At 39.3% G+C, this 24,139-nt stretch overlaps 1 protein-coding gene across 1 annotated transcript in view; it reads right to left on the bottom strand.

The window, feature by feature from the left end:
- Positions 1 to 13,102, bottom strand: part of gabra2a (gamma-aminobutyric acid type A receptor subunit alpha2a) — a 31,571-nt gene extending 18,469 nt beyond the window's left edge. Inside the window, exons 1-4 of the mRNA XM_056470453.1 lie at positions 12,866 to 13,102; positions 12,400 to 12,483; positions 8,471 to 8,586; positions 4,923 to 4,990 (exon numbers count right to left, since the gene is read on the bottom strand). Of these exons, the coding sequence (XP_056326428.1) occupies positions 4,923 to 4,990; positions 8,471 to 8,586; positions 12,400 to 12,470 (255 nt within the window). The 5' untranslated portion in view covers positions 12,471 to 12,483; positions 12,866 to 13,102. The remainder of the gene's footprint in view (positions 1 to 4,922; positions 4,991 to 8,470; positions 8,587 to 12,399; positions 12,484 to 12,865) is intronic.
- Between the last annotated feature and the right edge of the window lie 11,037 nt (positions 13,103 to 24,139).

The following is a 24,139-nucleotide window of genomic DNA, read 5'->3' as shown; positions in this document are numbered from 1 at the left end:
CTCAACCATGTTCCTGGAGGACAACCTGCTCTGCACATTTTCCACGTCTCCTTAACCAAACACACCTGATTCAGATCATCAGCTCATTAGCAGAGTCCAAAACACCTGTAATGGGTGTGACGGACTGTTACGAATTCTAACTTTGCTTGGCTCCAAGACCCATAACAATAAATAAATAGCCGACACTTTAAAAAATATACCACTAAACAACAACTAGGATGAATGACCAAGGAAATAACGTAAAGTCAAATTTATTTGATGTTAAACTTCAAAAGGAGACAATAAAAAGCTTGCAGAGGTAAATGCCAAATTAACAAACAAAACTCAACTAAGTAAGTTTTTAACCCTCTTACCTGCACATGAAATAAAACAAATAAAATAACATTCACTTACCTCCCTACTAACCAACATGAGGAAACTGTAATAAAACATTAAAGGCACCCTCCTCAGCACGCGTGTCTCCGTAAAGATCTCAAAGTCAACACTCAGCATTCAACTTTCAACAATTTAGCCAAGTAAATACAACACAGTTTTTACTTCACAACACAAACAACTCAAGCCGGGAGAGAGGAGACTCTCCGAGACTCTCTGTTTGTCTTCACAAACAAGCCGGCTTCCACCTGCTGGCACCTGATTCACTGCACCTGTGCGGTAATGATGAAACCTATTGGAGGCAGAGGCGGAGAGAAAAGAACCACAAGCATATGCAATGCACACACAAAAACAAACAAAAAAACTCACTACTTAAGATATTTATTTATATTACTATTTTTATATTATTATTTAATTAAGGAAATACGTAACACGGACAAAGAGACCAATCATCCAAATCATGCAGTGTTGATGGTCCTCCAGTAACGTGGTTGAGAAACACTGCTGTAAATAATGAGGGGTGTATGGGGTGACGAAGGTCCAACTCTATCTGTCACATCCCTTAAAGGGCACATATGGTGAAAAATCTGGGAATAAGAGGTCTGTTCAGTTTGCTAGGATCATCAATCATCATCAAACGTGATCAAGAGTAAGTTTCACATATTTAAAATGTTTTAAAACAGTGCATGTGTATAATGAATTATAGCGATTCACTTCAGATTTACCTCATCAGCACAGCCGCGTGTCAGAACAATTATAAAAGAAGACGCTTCAATCCCGGTTTGTGGACATTAAATCGGGTTTATTTTGTACATTAACATAACAGATATCTATACAGCGGTGGAGATTACCAGTATCATGTCACATATGCATGCAAAACAAGTGCAAAGCTTAACACGCTGTCTCTCTCTCTCTCTCTCTGTGTGTGTGTGTGTGTGTGTGTGTGTGTGTCTGCGCTATGTGTGTGTGTGTCTGCGCTACGAGTGTGTGTCCTCGCTGTGTGTGTGTGTGTGTGAACTTTGTAATGACATTGTGTGTGGCTCATATTTGCAACTCCACAAAAAATGCATCAAATATTGATTGTTAAAGATCTTACTGTAGTATTTCTCACAAACCTTACGTGAGATCTGCTTCCTGATGTTCCTGTATGCCTATGGTTGGCTGTTTTATGTTCTAATGGTTGCAGACATTGCAAACTTGTTCTCTAATTGTTCACGGACTGACTTTAAAGTTCCTATTTGGCAGACGGTTTACATATCACGGTCCTAAGAAAGAGCCACTGATGACTCTTCTATGTACATACGGCTCAAGAAATTTGGAGGTGTAAGAAATTTCAAGCATTGTACTAGGTTAAATCATGATTTCCCTAGGGCACCCAAATAAAGTGGAAATACCAAGTGTGATGATTGTCCTGACATAATATGATCTTTGCAAACAGAGATTTCCCTACTTCAGGATAGTGAGAGCTTTCAGAGAGCTTTAGAAAACACAACCGGGCAGCAAAAGACAATAAATAAATAATGAATGAACGGATGAAAAATCCCTTTTCTTCCATCCAAACACTCCCCCCCCTCTATTCTAAATATTTGAGAGCAGACTGTGTGAAGTGGGGAAAAAAAGGAGTACTGAGAAAAGCTTTTAGCCAGCAGCAGATACCAAATGCTATGAATAGACAACAGATGGAAAACAAGGACTGAGAAACATAGTGAGTAAGATGAGCAACCTGGAAATGACATTTTTTGGTAAATGCTACTGGATTTGCACTATACAATGTGAAGTCATACCTTGTCTGGATGGATTTGTTTAAAACCAAATGTGTTGAAAACAGTAATTTTCTGTCTTGTCACATTCAGTTATGAATTACATGAATCACATAAATGATTCATTCGTTATTCTGAAATTAGTATTAAAATCTGACAGACATGTGCAGTATTATGCATCAAAGCATATTACCATTGGCAGGGGCAGACTTAACCAATAAGTGAGGTAAGCAGCCACTTAGGGCCCCGTGAAATTAGTGGCCCCTGACCAATTCCAAGAAGCCTATATTAATCATATAGCTCTTAAATCTAAAATCTATCTATAACTGTTAAGATTTTAACGTTATTACTTCTTTTCAAAACCGCGGGGCCCCCATGAATAGTGGAATGTTCTGTCCGTATTGCACATGCTCGAGGTGTGAGTGCTTCAATCAGATTACTTCGCGACTTTTCAGACCCCCCTAGAGCCAATTTTTTTTTAAAAAGCAACTAGAGAATGTTTTTAGGTGTTACTGGAGTCCTAACGTGACTCTTCGCGACGACCTGCGGGTGATGCCATCAGTCTCGCCCCCGCCTCAGAGCAATCACAGTGCCACACAGCTGTCTCTCACACCTGTAGCATTGAGAGCAGATCATTCCTCTCCTCTGCATACCGACAAATGTTTTAGCAACGTGAGTGTGAGGTATTTCCCTGATACAGTCAAACCGGTCTGCTTCTCCTCTGTTTTGAATGTAATAATTTAAATGGGCCATTTATTATTTTACAATCACAGAGATTTTAGTGACACAAGTCTGCCAGCGATTAGAGTAGAGGCAGGTAGAGTGTGCTAGAGTGAGAATTTGCAGAACATTTGGGGGGAAAAAAGTAGAAATACGACAAACAATGGAACACAGCTTCTTCTGTGATCCTGCTGTCTGGCTGAAACACCTGCCAGATGATTAGCGATGTGAGGCTGTTAATAAAGGGCCTGTTCAAACATCATTTCCCAGTGAAACGGCCGCCTATACACAAACAGCAATTATTCAAATCTTATGAAAAATGGTGAAAAGATTAGTTTGATGGATTGTGAATTAAATTTGTTTAAATGTTTTTTTAAACTATTATTACTATTAAAATCTAATCACAAAAATGGCTAATTAACTGGGTGCCCAAACTCGGTCCTGGAGGGCTGGTGTTATGCAAAGTTTAGTTCCAACCCCAATCAGACACACTTGGGCCAGCTAATCAAGCTCTCAAGCTGCGATCACACTGCACTTTTCCAATGCGTCTGACCGGAAATGTAAGCTCGTGTGACAAGTTTCGCAGTTCGCTGCTTTGGAAAGTTCAAGCTTGGTGAACTCTTACCTGTGAAATTGTATCCCATGATTGCGTGGGACCAATCGAGGATCAAAACATGACCTCTCTGTACAGAAATTTCAAATATGGACTGTCAGGGTTCTGCCACTCTGGTCTTGTAAATTCTTGTTTTGGTGGCAGAGTCCGGACACTAGCTTTGTCTTGTCTTGTCCTGTAGTGCTTGGCTCGAGTTTTCTTGGGTTGAGCACTTGTTTTGTCAGTGTCTGGGTGCGCGTCGTCATAGGTTGCATAGGAGGTCTGCGCGCCCTTGGGACAAGCACTCTTGTTCTCGTGTTTGTGTTGTTTCGTCAGCATCGCGCTGTTGGTTGGTTGGTTGGTTTCGGTTTTGGTTGGCGCTGAGATGAAACATGTGCATTGCATTTATGTGAGCGCACGGTAAAGTGTTTTCACTTATCGTGTGCTCGTGTCTTGCGTCTGTCAAAGCACGTTGCTCTGTGTTTACATTGTTCGCATGCTTTTGTTGTGTGCTTCAGTGTTTGTCTAGTCATAAAAACACGCGGTTAATGAGTTCTCTCATTGGCTGCGTGTTCCTGTCCTGTTTAATGTGAGCACCTGGCTTGTGTTTCTTTGTGTCAGGTGCTCTCCCGTCTATCGTCTAGTCCCACCCTCCTTGTTAACCCATTATTAACTAATTATGTTCATCTGTTTGTGTGTTAATTTACTCCTGCTTATATTCTCCTCATGTCTGCTGTCCTGTGCCAGTTCGTTGTCTATACTCCCCTGTGTTCCTGCTCTAGCCTTGTCTTGCCAGCCCAACCAAGTTTGTTTGTCTTTTGCATTATATAATACTATAATATATATACACTTTTAAACGTGCAGTTTATTTTTCAAAAATGCTAAGGCCCCATACCTGGAATTTCTTAGGGCCCCAAATCATTAAGTCTGCCCCTGACCGTTGGTCATTTTACATTACATTCAAATATACTCACATACTTTTATTGTTCAAAGCTGAAGCGTCCTGCTTAAATCTGTGATTATACATATGAACAGTAAAGCTATATTTCCGTTGTTTTGATTGGCCATCTCAGTCGTTTTTGCATTGAAGAGCACTGTTAGATCTTTTTTTACAACTTTCTGTCATCCTAACAGCAAACAGGTCAGCATCAATATTAAACAACAATTTGCCCATTTCTGATTATTAAGAAAGGGGGTACACCAATGCAATCTCAAAGAATTTCATAAATCTTTCATTTAGAGGCTAAATCAAATGAATATGATATCATTCATACTTTGTTCACACCCCTGTGAACCATGAATTTTAGAGGTGAGATTAATACCAGATTTATTAAACAATCTTACATTTCTCAGTCATTTTATTTCATACAGTAATTAGCAACTTATTTGCTAATATGTAAAGAAGTAAACCTTCTAACGCAGCCATGCTGAGTCTACAGCCTTAATATACACAAAGAATGACAAGAGGAATGTCTTACCATGTCTGTATCGGACACTGGCCCAAAACTGGTCACATATATATCAGTCTTAACCTCTGTCACTCGATCTGTTTCACACAGGAAAGTACACATTAAATCTAGTCACCTTTGTTGCACAACGGGGGTATATTTTCAGCCAATGATGAACTTCCGGTGAAAGCTTAATGTAATTATTTCCAATTTTACAGCATCAATGTTTTAATGTAAGATGAAAAGCAGTGTAACTGCTAGCACCATCAGGAACAGCAGGTGAGCGCAGAAACTCCATTAAAAATACTAGAGATTTTAAAGACATGGCAGGGGAAATAGAATTCAATGCAGTGCTTCTTGTCCAATCTGAGACCCACATTATATCATATATATATTAGGCAGTAGAGATCACTGAGTTTTAAAGAAATCAAACCTTAAACATGTAAATTTTATAATGGAAAGACAGTTCACCGGAAGCCCTGAGGCTGGCTGGCTGAAATTAAAAGTCTGCGTGCATATACCCCATTTACAATCGAGATTTAATCACAACTGCTTTATATAGATCAACAAAAAAATAGGCGAATCAATTAAGGAAACTCAGCCATGGAGAAAATCCAGATTCTGCTTGAAAAAGCTGTTGTAAAGCACATTAGTGTAATTAATTAGCTCAAATTAAAAGTGATGAAGTGAGCATAAGTTGTATCACATGAGAAAAGCACAGTCAGTTATATTATATTTTGAAGAAAATGACCACTCAATCACAATTCATTATTGATTAACTTGCTGAATGTAAAGACAGGATAGTACATTTAAAGTAGCAGACTTAACATATGCACAAAATTAGAATATTGCAGACGTCTTTGAGACATCTTTTTAAAATGGACTGTTTACTCTTGTTATTCAATCACAACTGTTAAGTAAATAAATCATATTACAGTACTTGATGAGGAATTACTCAGTAAATGTGTTTCCATCAACCCCACTTATGCACAATATTGAAAGCTCAATGAAACCATTATATAATATATAGTTATTATATATAGTAAAATAAACATATAGTATATAGTATATAAATATATAGTAAAATAACTTCATTTTCAGCCTGCTGCTCATGTAAAACTATCATATAAATTCATAAGCCTTGGAATATTATAATTCCAAATGGGGGTTTTACAGTGATCTTTCAGTGATTGCTTTAAAAAAGAACTATTTTCTTAGTGTGAAGAATATTTTAAAGAGCCCATATTATGGGTTTTTGAAAATGCCCTTCCATGTAGTGTGTAACACAGCTCTAAATGAAGTGAAATATCCAGCTAAGGCTTAAATCTGTAAGTGTACAGTGTTTAAAACTATTGATTCATCTATAAAAGAGTCGACTCATAGTGCTTCAAACGAGTCGTCTTGATAACGAGTCATTAGGTGTTTCGTGATGACGTGGCTACGAAACACAAGTAGTTGTGCGCCCAAACCCGGGAGATTTGAAACCTGCGGCCCCGCCCACTAACAGAAAAAAAGTTACACACACAGAGAGACACACACAGACACTGGTCGAAAGAAGTCACGCTGTGCAGATGGATATTATTGACAGTCTAATCAAAGATGAAACCTCAGCAAAATAGCCCAGCCTTGAGCAGATCGAATGCTTCTGAAAACTACATGCTTACAAAGAAGACTTCATCGGTTTGTTAAAGGAAGGATCAGTAAAGACTGTCAGAACATGGATCAGTGCATCATGAATCAGTTTCTTCCCCCATTTCACAAGTGTAAGTGCGTGCGATTAAAATTATTGCCTTGTTTACTCTAGCTTGCAAATTATGTATTTAGTTGTGTTTTGTTACTTGTAACCGCGTGTGCTGTATCAGGTTAACTCTTTATTCTCAAATCGCGTGTAAAGCCACGTGAAAACGCGACGCGTGCCGCTTTGATTATGGATCGTCAGCTGTTGCTACACACATGCAACAGTCAAGTTTCAAAATAGTTCAGCTCAGGTTCGAGGTGAGGTGTCTAAATTGCACCCAGCAAGCTGAACTGGCGCTCTAGGCGTGTGTGTCGTGTCCTCGGGTAGGAGTGTAATGTGTGTGCGTGTGTGTGTGCGTGTGTGTGTCTCCTCTGAGAGTATTCGCGGATATAACTGAGCGCCGCACCCTCTCTATTCTGCCGCCCTAGGTCTCCTCTATGGACGCGCCGGCCCTGTGTGTGTGTGTGTGTGTGTGTGTGTGTGTGTGTGTGTGAAAAGAGCAAATAGACTTTGACGGGGTAGGAGATCTCCTCGCCAGTTCTTGGACTTTTTGCTCGATAAAATAGTCGTCTGTATTTTCTAGTCCATCGTCTGTATTTACATTCACCCACTGGCAGCCAAAATCCACTATAAAGCGTGTGTGCACTGTGACTACTTTTATATTGATGATTAGTAGCTGGGCATTTCACTCTGTCTCGCGCTAAAGCCTGTCAGTGTTGTCGACCAATCGCAGCAGGCTGTCATCGGTCCAATCAGCGCAGATTAGCTTCGCGCTGAGGACGGGTTTGGGAACAAATTAATCGCTGAACGATTCATATGGGAGTCGCTGGGATAATTAGTTAAAAATAAATGCAGATTATAAGACCATGAAAGTGTTGTTTGACCTTGCATGCATATTAGACTGTTGTTGGAGACCCTTACAACCTAAATATGACCCTATTTCATGTATAATATGGGCTCTTTAATAATATAAACAGCATTTTTTTATTAAAAAGAACCTTCAGTTAATATTAAAGGATCTTTATGGAGCCACTTAATACAGAACCCTTTATATTTAGGAGTCTGCTGTGGCAGATGAATCATGTGGACTCTTTTTATGATGGTGTTTTTTGAAGCTTGATAAATCAGTGCCCACTTTTTGATAAAAAAAAAAAAAACAAAGCTCAGGTATCCTGCCTAAAATCTCACAGATGAAGGAACATATTTTTTGCTCACATGACATGGAGGTGAATATCAGATCATAATTTTTTTCATTACTGAGGGAACTATTAATTTAACTAAGCATTAAAGGAACCATGGCAACAATTCTTCCTGGCTAGAGCTCGACCGCGTGTCCAGACTACAGTGCATCTGTATTTGTGTGCTAGTCTCTGAAAATCTCAAGAGGAAAGGTGCACAAGAAATCTATTTGCCTCATGGTGGGCGTCGCTTGATCCATGATGTCTTTTATGTTGCCAGGCTTAGAGCGCACAAACAATGGCAACGACCACATAAATATATATTAACACTGACAGACTACAGAGACAGGGTTTGTTGATTGCGAGTTTTGTTTTCCTCTTCTTCAGCTCGTGTTTGCAGGTCATCAACTCGTTATAATTAGTTTACCAGTGGTAAAATCAAGTCAGACTGACAATGCACATAAACACTGAGTCACTTTAATGTTTCTTACTGTGTTACACATTGCGTCTCATTTTGTGGGATCCAGCTACTGAATTTTGTCCTTTTGTGTCAAATCAATTGGACTGCATGAGTAACACGCATGGGTAGTGAAAAAGAAACAACAAATTAACCATATTTTTACTTCATTAGCACTGTAAAAACAACTTTTAAGTGTTCCTACCTCCGAGACCAGGTCTCAGCCTGTTGTCGTAGCCATCCAGAAGCCGGTCCAAGATCCGTGTGAAGAGGGTAATGTTGTTTTTGAAAGCATCTGAGCCGGATACTTCTGTCTCAGAACTACACAAGATAGATTCAGCATTACACGCATCTGAGATATAAATATACACTCACCATCTAACTGTTTGTTAACGCAAATTTTTATCAGCCAATCACATGGCAGCAACTCAATGCATTAAAAACCGAGCATCAGAATGGGAAAAAAAGGTGATTTAAGTGACTTTGAATGTGACATGGTTGTTGGTGCCAGACGGGCTGGTCTGAGTATTTCAGAAATTGCTGATCTACTGGAATTTTCACGCACAACCATCCCTATTGGGTTCACAGAGAATGATCCGAAAAAGAGAAAATATCCAGTAAGCGGCAGTTCTGTGGGCGCAAATGCCTTGTTGATGCCTGAGGTCAGAGTGTCCAGACTGGTTCGAGCTGATAGAAAGGCAACAGTAACTCAACCACTTGTTACAACCAAGGTCTGCAGAAGAGCATCTCTGAACGCACAACACATCCAACCTTGAGGCGGTTGGGCTACAGCAGCAGAAGACCACACTGGGTGCCACTCCTGTCACTTAAGAACAGGAAACTGAGGCAACAATTCGCACAGATTCACCAAAATTGAACAATAGAAGATTGAAAAAACACTGCCTGGTCTGAAGACTCTCGATTTCTGCTGCAACATTTGAATGGTAGGGTCAGAATTTGGCGTCAACAACATGAAAGCATGGATCTATCCTGCCATGTATCAACGGTATAAGCTGCTGGTGGTGGTGGTGTTATGGTGCCCATTAGGGCCCATTAGTACCAACTAAGCATTGTGTCAAGACCACACAGCCTACCTGAATAAAGCGAATAAAGCGCCATGTCATAAAGCACAAATCATCTCAGACTGGTTTCTTGAACATGATATTGAGTTCACTGTACCCGAATGGCCTCCACAGTCACCAGATCTCAATCCAATAGAGCACCTTTTGGATGTGGTGGAATGGGAGATTCTCATCTTGGATGTGCAGCCAACAAATCTGCAGCAACTTTGTGATGCTATTATGTCAATATAGACCAACATATCTGAGGAATATTTCCAGTACCTTGTTGAATCTATGCCACAAATTAATAAGGCAGTTCTGAAGACAAAATAGGGTCAAACCGAGTACTAGTAAGTTGTACCTATTAAAATGGCCGATGAGTTTATTTATACAAAGTCACACACAGAGAACACTTTGCTTCAACACACTTTGTACAGTGTAATTATGAGTGGATGACCATCTGGCAAAAGCACAGACGTGGCAGCTGTAGCAAAACACCTGAGAGTTGATTTTGCGAAGGCCAGTCTACTAACACACTCTTATTCCCTCTAGGTGTGCATGCATATAACTTTATATAATTAGGTACATAGCAAACTTTTTTGCAGTTATTTCTTTCATGATCATAAGCCTCATAAAAATTGTAAGCCTGATGAAAATATTAAAGTAATTTAGTTGCAATCGCTGACTAGCCTTAAAGGAATGTTTCAGGTTCAGCATAAGTGAAGGTCAATCACTAGTGTGTTTTCAAAAATGTCAATTACCACATGAGGAAGGTTCATCAAAATAACTTGATTCCTGATTTTAAAAAGTCACATCGTGTGCATGACACAATTTAAGTAACTGCTACCAACTTCCAGAAATATTTGACACATATTTTTGTTAAAAGACATAAATTAACTACATGAAAACAAAAGAGATCTAAATCCCCATTCTTGCACTGTGACTGCTGTGCAAATAGCTGTCTAATTAACTGTCAGAGAAGTAATATTTGTACATTGTGCCCCTAATGTCAGGCAAATACAGAAAAAAGCTTTATTTAGGCTGCTATTTCCAGTTGTCAAAAATAATGAACTCATTCAAACAACAGATATCAAACTAATGTTGTTTTGATTCAAAACAATATAAATACTAAAAACTTATGTATATAACAAGGTTAATATGTTACTGTGTCACACTAGTCTTATGTTTAACATGAATATGCACTGTGCAAATCAAGATTATTCGTTTAGATTTTCACAATAACTGTTGCTCCCTAGCAGCTCTTCAAATGGTGTGTTATTAAATTACAATCCAAATCATGAAAAGGTAAGGTGTGTGAGTTATAGCTGCCTAGTGTATAACTGGTTAATCTGCAGTTGTACTTTTTTTTAAAATGATGATATCTATTATATACAGTTTAAGTCAGAATTATTAAACCCCCTGAATTATTCACCCCCTGTAAATTTTTTTCCCCAATTTCTGTTTAACGGAGAGATTTTTTTCAACACATTTCTAAACATAATAGTTTTAATATCTTATTTCTTATAACTGATTCATTTTATATTTGCCATGATGACAGTAAATAATATTTTACTAGATATTTTTCAAGACACTTTTATACAGCTTAAAGACATTTAACGGCTTAACTAGGACAATTAGGTTAACTAGGCAGGTTAGGGTAATTAGGCAAGTTATTGTATAACGATGGTCTGTGCTGTAGAATATCGAAAAAAATATAGCTTAAAGGGGCTAATAATTTTGACCTTAAAATGGTTTTAAAAAATGTAAAACTGTTTTTATTCTAGCCAAAGTAAAACAAATAAGACTTTATCCAGAAGAAAAAATACTATCAGACATACTGTGAAAATTCCCTTGCTCTGTTAAACATCATTTGGGAAATATTTTAAAAAAAGAAATTTTTAAGGCGGGTTTAATAATTTTTATTTCAACTGTATCTTTGTGACTTTGGGTTATAAGAACATGTCTGGAGGCTTTTTGAAAGTACCTCTACTGACACATTTGCACCAAGAACATTATGGCAAAATTCTTTTTTTTTAGGGTGCTGATGGTATTTAAGATTTCAAGGAAAATGGCACCAAAGTATTTGTTGGATTATTATGTTTTAGTATAAGGGTAATGTCATTACAGGGCAAGTAATATTTAAGTAATATAGGATATTTATCCATGTGGATTTAATAGTGAAATTGGAAAAAATTATTTTTGGTATACTACGTATTAAAAAGATACAAGTTCATAGTATTTTTGGAAACGATTTTCAAACAGAATGGTTAATTTTATTTCTATATTGTTCTAAAAAGTGTCAAATAAAATGTGCAAACAAAATATAATAAAAATTGAGTAATAAACAGAGCTAAAATTACCTATACTGATCTATACTAAAGGTATTCCAGTGCTTCCAAATTAGTGTGACTTTATGCAGAACATAAAAGATTATTTTCTGAAACATTTTGTTGAGCAAACAGTTTATGTGAACACCGATTCCATGCATAAAATTTTAACAGAGAGATCTGAGACACTTTACAAAAGATATTACTTTATATTTCACAGAGAACAAATGTCATGTATGTTTTAAATGATAAATAACAACAAATAATGCCCGAATTTTCTTTTTTGGATAATTATCCATTGTTTTTTTATAGTAGTAATGACCATGTTATTGTTATATTGATTAACATTTAAATAACAACAGTTTCACAACAAGTACCACGGTTAAAAAATGGTTAGTGTTGCAAAACCATGCCTTCAAGTGTGGTTATACAACTATAAATAATTTTGGTTATTCGTAATAAAACCTTGGTTAATTTTGGTAAAGGGTCCATTTAAGTGACATTCATACTGCAAATTATAAATGTAAACTATTTCATTTCCAATACTGTACAGTATTTTCTTTGGCTGTATTGTAAATGGTGACACTCTGTCCAATAAAGCTTTTATGACTGACTCTGAGAGAGAAATGGAGAGAGAGTGTGTAATATCCACGCGTTATTGGACCATGTTGGTCTTTACCTTATAAAGCTCAGTGAACAGGAACAAATGCGCGCTTCTGTGAGAGAAGGCTTTTTGTTTTGCTTACCATGCACGCCATAAAACCAGCAGAAACAGGTGGATTAGAAATCCATGTGAATGACCCCGTCGCAGAATCATTGTCGTGTTTTTCCTGCCAAACAAAAACCATAATTTCAGTCTAAAATATTAGCCAAACACTTTTAGATAAAAATTTAACCGAAAGAAAACTTAATCTGAGGTTTATTTCTGCGTTTGGAGGTAAAGCACACACGCGCATTTCCGGAGCGCGCACCAATGAGCCAGATAGCAAGTCAAAAGTTTAACAACGTGAAACTCTAGCAAATATCACAGCCATAATTACAACCATTCTATATTTCAACAGCGATACAGTACCTTAAAACTGTCGCAACATAACAGAAATTGCGTATGAATCAGGCGCGGTCACTTGGGCTAAGTTTGAATTCCTAAAATGTTCATCCTCACAAAACTGCTCTTCTCAAAATCAAAAAACGACAAAATATGAAGTGAATTACCTTCGTTTTACTAAAATTGCCGGTCCTCTGAGACGAATGAATCAGAAAAGTTGTGCCCCTGAAGCTCTGACTTCCAACGGTGTCTCATCCGTAGATTGACGGAAACTCCCAGTGCGCGCGCAAATGCATACAGACTGATACGGTGAGTGAGCAGATACGTGAAATACGCTTTATTTTTGTCAATATTCACGGAAACAAGATCCACAGGCGTCCCCTGATCGGCAAGAGACACAATCCCTGTGTATATCCAGAGCTGCTCATCTGAGGGCTGAAGTGGTTTGTCTGAAACCCATAAAGGCGTGAGCCCGGAGAGCATCAAGAAACCAAAAGACGCGAGAGGGGACACCGGGTCCTAGAGCGAGCACAGCTCACACATCTGCCCACTGGAGAGCACATGGTCATCACTCACTTCAATCTATTGTGGTAATAAAATAGTAACATATTCAAATTATTAAAATATCTGTCATCACTTGCTGTTTCCAAACCATGCGTGAATATGAGAAAAACAGTATCAGGCTTTCTTTTCTCTATCCAATGAAAGCCACCAGTCAACAAAAGGTTTTCCAACTATCTTCAAAATATAAACAAACTTCTTTATGTTATGTACGCTATATTTTACATAGTGTTGGGTGCAATTAGTTGAATGAAACAAAATGACTGGCTACTTGTAGTTACTCAAAAGTACTTGCCTTAAATAATGTAAATACATGCAACAGTTCTGGATTAATCAATTCAGAGAAGCAAAGTAACAAAATACTAAAATAATTTGCAAAATAAATCTATTTTTCAGCTAAAGAACTTAACATTTATCAAGAGGAATATACATGCTTAAGAAACAATGAATTGAATCAGAAATTGAGGACAGTATATGGTTTGCATGGTTTGTATGAAATATGGTGTCTTCACATTGGAATAGGGCGGTGCGGTGGCTCAGTGGTTAACACTGTTGCTTCACAGCAAGAAGGTCACTGGTTCAAGTCCCGACTGGACCATTTTTGCGTGGAGTTTGCATGTTCTCCCTGTGTTCACTAAGTGCAAAGACATGCGTTATAGGTGAATTGGGTGTATAGGATGAATAAAGGGACAAAGCAAAAAAAAAAAAAAAAAAAAATACGAATGATTGAATGAACATATATATGTATATATATATATATATATATATATATATATATATATATATATATATATATATATATAGTATATATATATACAGTATATATAAAATCTCTCTGAAATGTACCTTTAGTTCCTAATAGGTTCTTAAAGGTACATAATAATACCTTAAAAGCACAAATGTGTACTTCATAGTAATTAAAGTACAAAAGTGAACCTTCAAATGTACAAAAGGGTATCCTAAAGGTACTAATGTCCACCTCTATGGTACAAAAGTGCACCTTTTGAACCATCCCTGTGACAGGACTTTGTTAATAAACAGTATTAACAAATGTCTGAAAATAATTAATAACTACTTGTATGACATTACATTAAAAATGAAATAATATAAGGAAATACCAGTTTGTAACAACAAGCTGTATTAAAACACTTTTGTGTATGTTTAAAAATTAATAAAAACGAATGTGGCCGGAAGTCATTAAAGTTATAATGACAGCATCTATGCTTACGTGAAAAATAAGGTCAATAGTCAGGTGCCATATGTACTCCTTTAGTTTTATTTTTATTTGCTTGTTTCCAAAGAAGAAGACTTCCAAAGAGATCGTAATCATTGACTTGCATTATATGCATCATCGAAGACACAGTCTTAACTAAGAATACTCTTTTTAGGAAAGAAAAAATGTAGATGAAATAGGGTAAGTTAATGGAAAATTTTCATTTCTGAGTGAACTAAATCTCCAAGTTTGGTCAAATATAATACAACAAGTAGGCAAACTTTCTGGATGCTCTACTACACCATCTACTAATAGTGCAGAACTGGCCGCCAGCTGACCGGGGCGATTTTGAGAAAACATATGTCAAACGAAGAACAACTTCAGTAATGCAGAGCAACGGAAATATGGTGATGTGTACAGTGCATTTACTGTGAGTCGGAGTGATACTGTTCATGTGAATAGTGCAGGTTAAAGAGTGTGTAAGTGTGTGAGAGAAAGTGATTGTGTTAAAGTCAGAAGATGGTGTGTGTGTGTGTGTGTGTGTGTGAGTGTGAGCAGTAGTGTGTGAAATGTTGGATAACGACCTGCTAAAACTGCTTAAATTCCAGTGTTACTCCTTGACAGTCTGGTTAAGAGATGTGTGCATCACTAAAGATGATGATATATTAATCAACAACAAAGTTTTCTTGTGCTGTAGAAGAACATGATATTTAAACCATTAAATAAAAAAATATAAATTTACATTAAATAAATATTTGAACATACCTCAGACAATTATACCAGGTGTACTTGAAGGCTCAGTTCAGTCCACTGCAAAGGACAAGATTGTCTGGTCCCCTTTCTGGATTCTGGTTTTCTTACTCAACAAATACTTGAGCAATTGTTGAAGAAACCCGCCATTTGACTTGAAAAAAAGGAGCATTCAACACTGTTTGAATGAAATTCAAGCACTCAGACAGGACAGAACATGCTGAATTGTGGAATGTTTATTAAATTACATTGAAAATAATGCTTATAAAGTAAAAAAATGGCACAAATAGACACAACTTAAGTAAAAATTAAAAGTAAAAATAATCACTAAGACTTTGCCAGTTACGTTATCTTATACTGACATAGCAGTCTAATGCAGTTGTTGAAAATATATTTTCAGTAACGTTGCATTGAAGTATTAGATAAAAGATCAATTTAATCTTTAATTAGTCGCACAATTACCTAAATCAACTGCATGAGGAGTTGTCACAGAACTAAATAATACTTGAATAGTGTCAAACAAAGCACAATACTTCACTTTAGAGTCAAATTTTATTTTAACTTATTTTTAACTCATATTTAATAAAGAGATTAGCCGGCACACAAATCATGAGTTTTCCATGGCAAATTCAAAAATATTTCCTTAATGACTCTTTCATTTGTTCGGTCAAATTAAAACAACACACATGCCTATAGAAAAACATTTATTTTACCTGTATGTGGATTATTTTTTTTCCCACTGTACTGAAACCATTCAACCAATGCCAAAGTGCTGCTGCGCCACTGCGGTCATTGTGTTTGAGACGTATCCTTGCGCCAAGGAGGAAATTTGAACGTCCTCTTGTTTAAGATAAAATGTATCTTATTAAAAATGTGTTATAAGTTGTATTGTATAAATAGAAAGGCATGATGTTAATACACTGTTTATTTATTTAAAGTTAGTGGAATTTTTTTTTTCATGATTCTCAGTCTGGAGCTGCGACCAATCATGCTTCTCATCCTGGAGCAGCAACCAATCCCATTTCTCAATCTGGAGCAGTGACCAATCACGCTCCTCAGTCAGGAGCAGCAACCAATAACGCTTCTCAGTCTGGAGCAGCAACAGATCATGTTTCTCAGTCTGGAGCAGTGACCAATTACACTTCTCAGTCTGGAGCAGCAACCAATCACGCTTCTCAGTCTGGAGCAGCAACCAATCATGCTTCTCAGTCTGGAGCAGCAACCAATCACGCTTCTCAGTCTGGAGCAGCAACCAATCATGCTTCTCAGTCTGGAGCAGCAACCAATCACGCTTCTCAGTCTGGAGCAGTGACCAATCACACTTTTCTGTCTGGAGCAGCAACAAATCTTGCTTTTCTGTCTAGAGCAGCAAAAAAATCATGCTTCTCAGTCTGGAGCAGCAACCAATCATGCTTCTATTCAATTCAATTAATCTTTATTTGTATAGCGCTTATACAATGTAGATTGTGTCAAAGCAGCTTCACATAAAAGGTCATAGTAAATTGGAACAGTGTAGTTCAGTTTGTAGTGTTTAAGTTCAGTTCAGTTTAGCTCAGTTCAGTGTGGTTTAATAATCACTACTGAGAGTCCAAACACTGAACAGCAAATCTAACGATGCGCAGCTCTATAGATCCCGAACCATGCAAGCTAGTGGCGACAGCGGAGAGGGAAAAAAAACTTCACTAATTGGCGAAAGTGAAGAAAAAAAACCTTGAGAGAAACCAGACCCAGTTGGGCACGACCATTTTAATTTCTCCGCTGGCCAAACGTCTTGTGCAGAGCTGCAGTCTCAGCGGCGGAGGCTGGAAGCTGGCCTCAGCAAAGACTAGTCTGTCTCTGGAGCGTCACAGGAATCAGTCTCATGTTCTCCACTCCTCCATGACCACCACAGTAGCTGCTCAGGATACGGCCTGGTCCAGGATATGGAAACCTTGAGATCATCTCGTCGTTGGTCTTGGATCGAATCAGTGACTCTGCATAGTCTGAGGACCTCGGGTAGAGTATCCCCAGGTGGAAATGGAGAATAAAGAGAATAATTAGCGTAGCTGCTGTTCATAGTGTATATAAACAAGATGCAGAACCTGTGTGGAAGCCCGCTAAGTGGTGCACTGAGTGTATGCTTTACTAAACAGAAAGGTCTTTACTCTAGTTTTGAATTGGGAGAGTGTGTCGGAGCCTGGGACATTATCAGGAAGGCTATTCCAGAGTTTAGGAGCTATAAATGAGAAGGCTCGACCTCCTGTACTCGACTTTGCTATTCTCTTTACTACCAGAAGCCCTAAGTTTTGAGATCTTAAAGAGCGAGTTGGATGGTAGCGATTGTTAATTGTTGGTCATCCAGTCTTTAACATCTTTAATACACTCAGTTAGCTTGGACAGTTTAGACATCTCGTCAGGTTTAGTTGAAATATATAATTGAGAATCATCTGCATAGCAGTGAAAGCTGATCCCATGTCTTCTAATAATGTCTCCCAGGGGTAGCATGTATATTGCAAACAGCAAAGGGCCTAAAACTGATCCTTGAGGCACCCCGTATTTTACTGGGCTGATTTGTGAAGGCTGTCCATTAATATTCACAAACTGGTAACAGTCAGCTAAGTCTGACTTAAACCATTGTAGGGCCTGTCCCTGGACACCTGTAGACTTTAAGCGATTAATGAGGATACCGTGGTCAATGGTGTCAAATGCCGCACTAAGATCGAGTAGAACTAATAGCGAGATGCACCCTTGGTCAGCAGCTAAGAGTAAATCGTTGGTTATTTTCACTAATGCAGTTTCTGTACTGTGATGAGTTCTGAAACCTGACTGAAACACTTTAAAAACATTGTTCGTCCGCAGAGAGGAGCATAATTGAGCAGAAACAACTTTTTCTAGTATTTTAGATATAAATGGAAGATTTGAAATAGGCCTATAATTAGCTAAGTTGCTGGGGTCCAGTTGTGGTTTCTTAATAATAGGTTTAATAACAGCTAACTTGTAAGGATTTGGAACATGGCCTAAAGATAAAGAAGAGTTGATAACGTAAAGAAGAGGTTCTCCTATAACAGGTAGCAATTCTTTCAGTAACTTTGTTGGAATTGGGTCCAATATACACGTAGCTGGTTTAGAGCTATTTATAATTTTATCTAGCTCTTCCTGTTCTATGATTTTAAAGCACTGTAGGTTATTTAGATTCAGTGGAATGTTTACTGGATCTGTAGTATAAGGCAATGCAGAAAGTTTAATATCTCCCATTTTCTGTCTAAAGCCTTCTATTTTATCACTGAAAAAATTCATGAAGTCATCATTACTAATTTGCGGTGGAACATTTTGTTCCAGAGATGACCGATTATTTGTTAATTTAGCGATGGTGTTAAATAAGAATCTAGCATTGTTATGATTATTTTCTATCAGTTTGCGGAGGTGCTCAGCCCTGGCAGATTTTAAAGCCCTCCTATAGCTGGACATACTGTCTTTGTACGCAATTCTAAAAACTTCTTAATTAGTTTTTTCCATTTACGTTCCAGGGCACGGGTTGCTGTTTTGAGAGCGCGGGTATGACTATTATACCATGGTGTAGTTTTATTCTCTCTAGCCTTTTTTAGTTTGATGGGTACCACAGTATTTAGAGTGCTAGTAAAGATGGCATCCAAACTGCTGGTTACTACATCAAGGTCATTTGCGTTTGCGGGTGCATTTCGAAATAGAGAAAGATCAGGTAAGGTATTTATAAATTCATCTTTGGTGGATGGAACAATAGTTCTACTAGGGCGATATATCGGAGCGGATCTGCTAATTTCAGGTAAACACAGCTTATATAGTAAGAAGTAGTGGTCTGTAATATCATCACTTTGTGGTATAATGTCTACATCAATAACATCAATTCCATAAGACAGAATTAGATCTAGTGCATGCTTTAAGCGATGGGTTGGACCAATAACATTTTGCTTTATCCCTATTGAATGTAGTAAGACCATAAACGCGAGCCCTAATGTGTCGTTAGCGTCATCAATGTGGATGTTAAAGTCTCCAACAATTAGTATTTTATCAGTTTTAACTAGTAAGTCAGAGAAAAAATCAGAAAACTCTTTTAGAAAATTGACATAGGGTCCTAGAGGTCTATATATGGTGATTAAAGCGAGAGATAACATAGGTTTTTGCATAGTGTTTGAAAGCATAACATTAAGCGCTAATACTTCAAAGGAGCCAAACATAAGTCCGTTTCTCTGATTAACATTAAGAATATCACTAAAGATTGATGCAACTCCACCACCACTGCCAGTTTGACGAGCCTCATGTTTATATAGGAATCCTGGAGGAGTTGCTTCATTTAAACTAATATAGTCATTTTGTTTCAGCCAGGTTTCAGTGAGACAGAGTGCATTAAGATTGTTATCTGTTATTATTTCATTTATGGTAAGTGCTTTAGGTGCTAGTGACCTGATGTTTAGGAGACCAAGAAATTTGTATTTTCACTTTTTAGTGGTTTTTCTGGTTTAATTCTTAATAGATTATTTCTGGAGCACACAGTACGTTTGTTTCTTGATCTAATAATGCGAGGAACAGACACAGTCTCTATGGGGTTAGCTAGGTATGCATTACTGTTATTTATGTGGGACGAATAGGAGTCTGTATGGCTAAAATGTGAATTTTGTGAATTTTTCTCACTAGTCAGATAGAGCGAAGTATTCTGGAGATGTTGTCCGACAGGAGTTCAGCTCCAGCTCGATTGGGGTGCAGCCCGTCAGCGCGGAAAAGCCTAGGACGCTCCCAGAAAAGATTCCAGTTATTGGATTCCAGTTATTCTCAGTCTGGAGCAGCAACCAATCACGCTTTTCAGTCTGGAGCAGTGACCAATCACACTTCTCAGTCTGGAGCAGCGACCAATCACGTTTCTCAGTCAGGAGCAGTGACCAATCACACTTCTCAGTCTGGAGCAGCGACCAATAACACTTCTCAGTCTAGAGCAGTGATCAATCACACTTCTCAGTCTGGAGCAGCGACCAATCACGCTTCTCAGTCTAGAGCAGTGACCAATCAAGCTTCTCAGTCTGGAGCAGTGACCAATCACACTTTTCTGTCTGGAGCAGCAACAAATCTTGCTTTTCTGTCTGGAGCAGCAACCAATCACGCTTTTCAGTCTGGAGCAGTGACCAATCACACTTCTCAGTCTGGAGCAGCTACCAATCACGTTTCTCAGTCAGGAGCAGTGACCAATCACACTTCTCAGTCTGGAGCAGCGACCAATAACACTTCTCAGTCTAGAGCAGTGATCAATCACACTTCTCAGTCTGGAGCAGCGACCAATCACGCTTCTCAGTCTGGAGCAGTGACCAATCAAGCTTCTCAGTCTGGAGCAGTGACCAATCACACTTTTCTGTCTGGAGCAGCAACAAATCTTGCTTTTCTGTCTGGAGCAGCAACCAATCACGCTTCTCAGTGAGGCAATCTGATGGACAAATTTGGATTTGTTGGTTTCCAAGAGTAATGTTTGGTGGAGGGGGATTCCGGACACTTTGGACAGTTGAATGAGAAAGTTTGATGTGGGGGAACCTGACTGGCACATGCTGTTTGTGTTGCTGTTCTTTATGCATATTAGGTCTTGTTCCTTAAACATGCATAAGCACACACACCAATGCCGACTCCAGCCTAGGTTACTGGACTGCCCACAACTGTTTCAACAGCACTTTAAATGACTCACCCATGACACCTCACTTTCTATGACAACTCACTGGTTTCTCTGTCCTCCATTTCTCCACTGGATTCTCTACGGCGTTTTCCCACTGGTGTCTCTCTGTTTCTCCACTGATTTTTCTTCTCTATTTCTCCACTGGTTCCTTTGTTCAGATTCTCCATTAGAGCTGCTTTCATCACGATCTGAGAGGACCTCAACAGCTTTGTCTGGGCCCCACATGATGATAATTGGTTTGAACATTAACTCAGTGTAGTTCAGAGCCATATGTGCTCGTTCTGCATAACGCTGATGATGGAAAGTCATATAATCATACACATGAGATTTTTCGATGTGTCTGAAGACTTGTACAGTAGATATTAGATTAGATTAGATTCAACTTTATTGTCATTACACATGTACAAGTACAAGGCAACGAAATGCAGTTTAGGTCTAACCAGCAGTGCAATAGCAGCAAGTGCAGAATACAGGTATAAGTTATAAAGTGCAGTTATAGAAAAACTATGGTGATATTTACAGATGGATGTACTATCAACATTATATACAGGTTGTATTAGCTATGAACAGATTTACAATAAATGAATATATGTACAGGATACTATTAATAGCAGAAGTGTGCAGATAGATAAACATAATTACAAATGTCCATGTGCAGTGGGTATGTACAGTTCAAATAAATGAATCAGTGCAATGAATATGTGCAAACTTTAAATGTGCAAATGTTAAATAGTGCAGTGATTGTGAGGAGTTTAAGTTAGAGGAGTGTGGGGGGTGTATTGGGGGGGCAAAAGAGTCAGTGAGGGGCAGAGTTCAGAAGGAAGACAGCTCTGGGGAAAAAGCTGTTCCTCAGTCTGCTGGTTTTTGTCCGGGGGAGCCTGAAGCGCCTGCAGGAAGGCAGGAGAGAAAACAGTCTGTGAGCAGGGTGAGAGGTGTCCTTAAGAATACTGCGTGCTCTGTGCAGACAGTGTTTCTTCTGGATGTCCTCTATGGCTGGCAGTGTAGTCCCTGTGATGCATTGGGCAGTTTTCACCACCCGCTGCAGTGCCTTACGCTCAGCAACAGAGCAGCTTCCATACCAGACTGTGACGCAGTTGGTCAGGATGCTTTCTATTGTGCAGCGGTAGAAGTTCACCAAGACGGCTGATGAAAGCTGGTTCTTCTTAAGTTGCCTCAAGAAGAATAGGCGTTGGTGAGCCTTCTTGACCAGGCTGGAGGTGTTGGTGGTCCAGGAAAGGTCCTTGTGTGATGTGGGTCCCCAGGAACTTGAAGGATGAGACAGGCTCAACGGCCATCCCATTAATGTGGATGGGATCATGTGAGCCTGTTCGTCCCTTCCTGAAGTCCACAATGAGCTCCTTGGTCTTGCTGGTGTTAAGGAGCAGATTATTGTCGGTGCACCAAGTGGCCAGATGCTGTATCTCCTCCCTGCAGGCAGTCTCATCATTATTGCTGATTAGACCAATCACTGTGGTGTCATCTGTAAATTTGATGATGGTGTTGGATCTGTTCACAGGCCTACAGTCGATGGTAAAAAGGGAGTAGAGGAAGGGGCTCAGCACGCAGCCCTGTGGTACACCAGTGTTGAGTGTGACGGTGGTGGAGCAGATGTGGCCTGATCTCACATTCTGAGGTCTGTTAGTCAGAAAGTCCATAACCCAGTTGCAGAGAGACGCGTTGATATCCAGGTCTCTGAGTTTGATCAGTAACTTAGAGGGTATAACAGTGTTGAATGCTGAGCTGAAGTCAACAAACAGCATTCGTGCATAAGTGTTTTTATTGTCCAGGTGTGTGAGGACAGAGTGCAGTGCTATGGAGACGGCATATTCTGTGCTCCTGTTGCCACGGTAGGCAAACTGATGTGGGTCCAGTGTGGATGGCAGAGAGTCTTTCAGATGTGCCAGGACCAACCGCTCGAAGCACTTCATGATGATGGGTGTGAGTGCTACAGGGCGGTAGTCATTCAGGCATGTTGGGCTGGAGTGTTTCGGCACTGGCACAATAGAGGTGGTTTTAAAGCATGTTGGCACAGTTGCTAGGTTAAGCGACAGGTTGAAAATGTCTGTGAATACCCCAGTGAGCTGTTCTGCACATGCTTTGAGGACGCGCCCAGGAATACCGTCTGGTCCAGCAGCCTTACGCACATTGATCCGACTCAGTGCGGTGTAGACTTCTGAGGAGGTGAGTGTGATAGGTGAGTGGTCGCTTGAGGTAGTGTTCCTGGTGTAGGGTTCTGTATTGTCTCTTTCAAAGCGGGCATAAAAGTCATTTAGCTCGTTCAGGAAGGAGACATTTGTGGCTGTGGGGGTGGACTGGCTGGGTTTGTAGTTGCTGATGGCCTGGATGCCCTGCCACATGCGCCGAGGATCAGAGTTGGAAAAGTGCTCCTCTAGCTTTAGCTTGTCGCAGTGCTTGGCCTTTTTAATGCCCCTCTTCAGATTAGCCCTGGAAGTGCTGTAGGCCTGTGCATCCCCTGATCTGAAGGCAGTGTTGCATGCCTTCAGCAGGAGGCGCACCTCCTTGTTCATCCATGGCTTTTGATTTGGGTATGTGGTGATCTGTTTCTGGGTTGTGACACTGTCTATGGTGGTGTTGATATATTCCAGAACAGAGGAAGTGTAACTGTCAATGTCTGTGTGAGAGCCACATGTGGCCTGGGAAGCAAACATACTCCAGTCTGTGTGTTCAAACCTGTCCTGGAGTGTGGAGTCCACCCCCGCTGGCCACACTTTGATGGTCCTTACTGATGGCTTCACACGGTTGACGATGGGTGAGTACTTGGTGGTGAGAAACAAAGAAAGGTGATCTGATTGACCCAAGTGGGGGAGGGGGGTCACAGCGTATGCTTCAGCCATGTTTGTGTAAACTTGGTCTAAAGTTTTGTTTCCCCTTGTGTGGCAGAAAATGTTTTGTTGGAATTTGGGGAGCACTGTCTTTAAATTTGAGGGATTAAAATCCCCCGCAACAATAAAAGCAGCCTCCGGGTGAGCAGTCTGTTGTTTGCTGATGGCTGCATGAAGTTTATTCATAGCGAGCTTGGCATCAGCGTCGGGAGGAATATAAGCGGCAGTTATTATGGTGGAGGTGAACTCCCGTGGCAGATAAAACGGTCTACATTTAACCATTAGAAATTCCAGGTTAACAGAGCAATGTCTCCCAACGACGACAGAGTTTGTGCACCAAGCTTGGTGGACCCGAATCAAGCAAACTTTTTAATCAGTTGTTGTTGTCCAGATCACTCCCAAGCAG

This window comes from Danio aesculapii, chromosome 13 (genome assembly GCF_903798145.1).
Source record: "Danio aesculapii chromosome 13, fDanAes4.1, whole genome shotgun sequence".
In the NCBI taxonomy this organism is placed as follows: domain Eukaryota; kingdom Metazoa; phylum Chordata; class Actinopteri; order Cypriniformes; family Danionidae; genus Danio; species Danio aesculapii.
The sequence above is the reverse complement of the archived record's forward strand: the minus strand, read 5'-3'. Positions and strand labels throughout refer to the sequence as shown.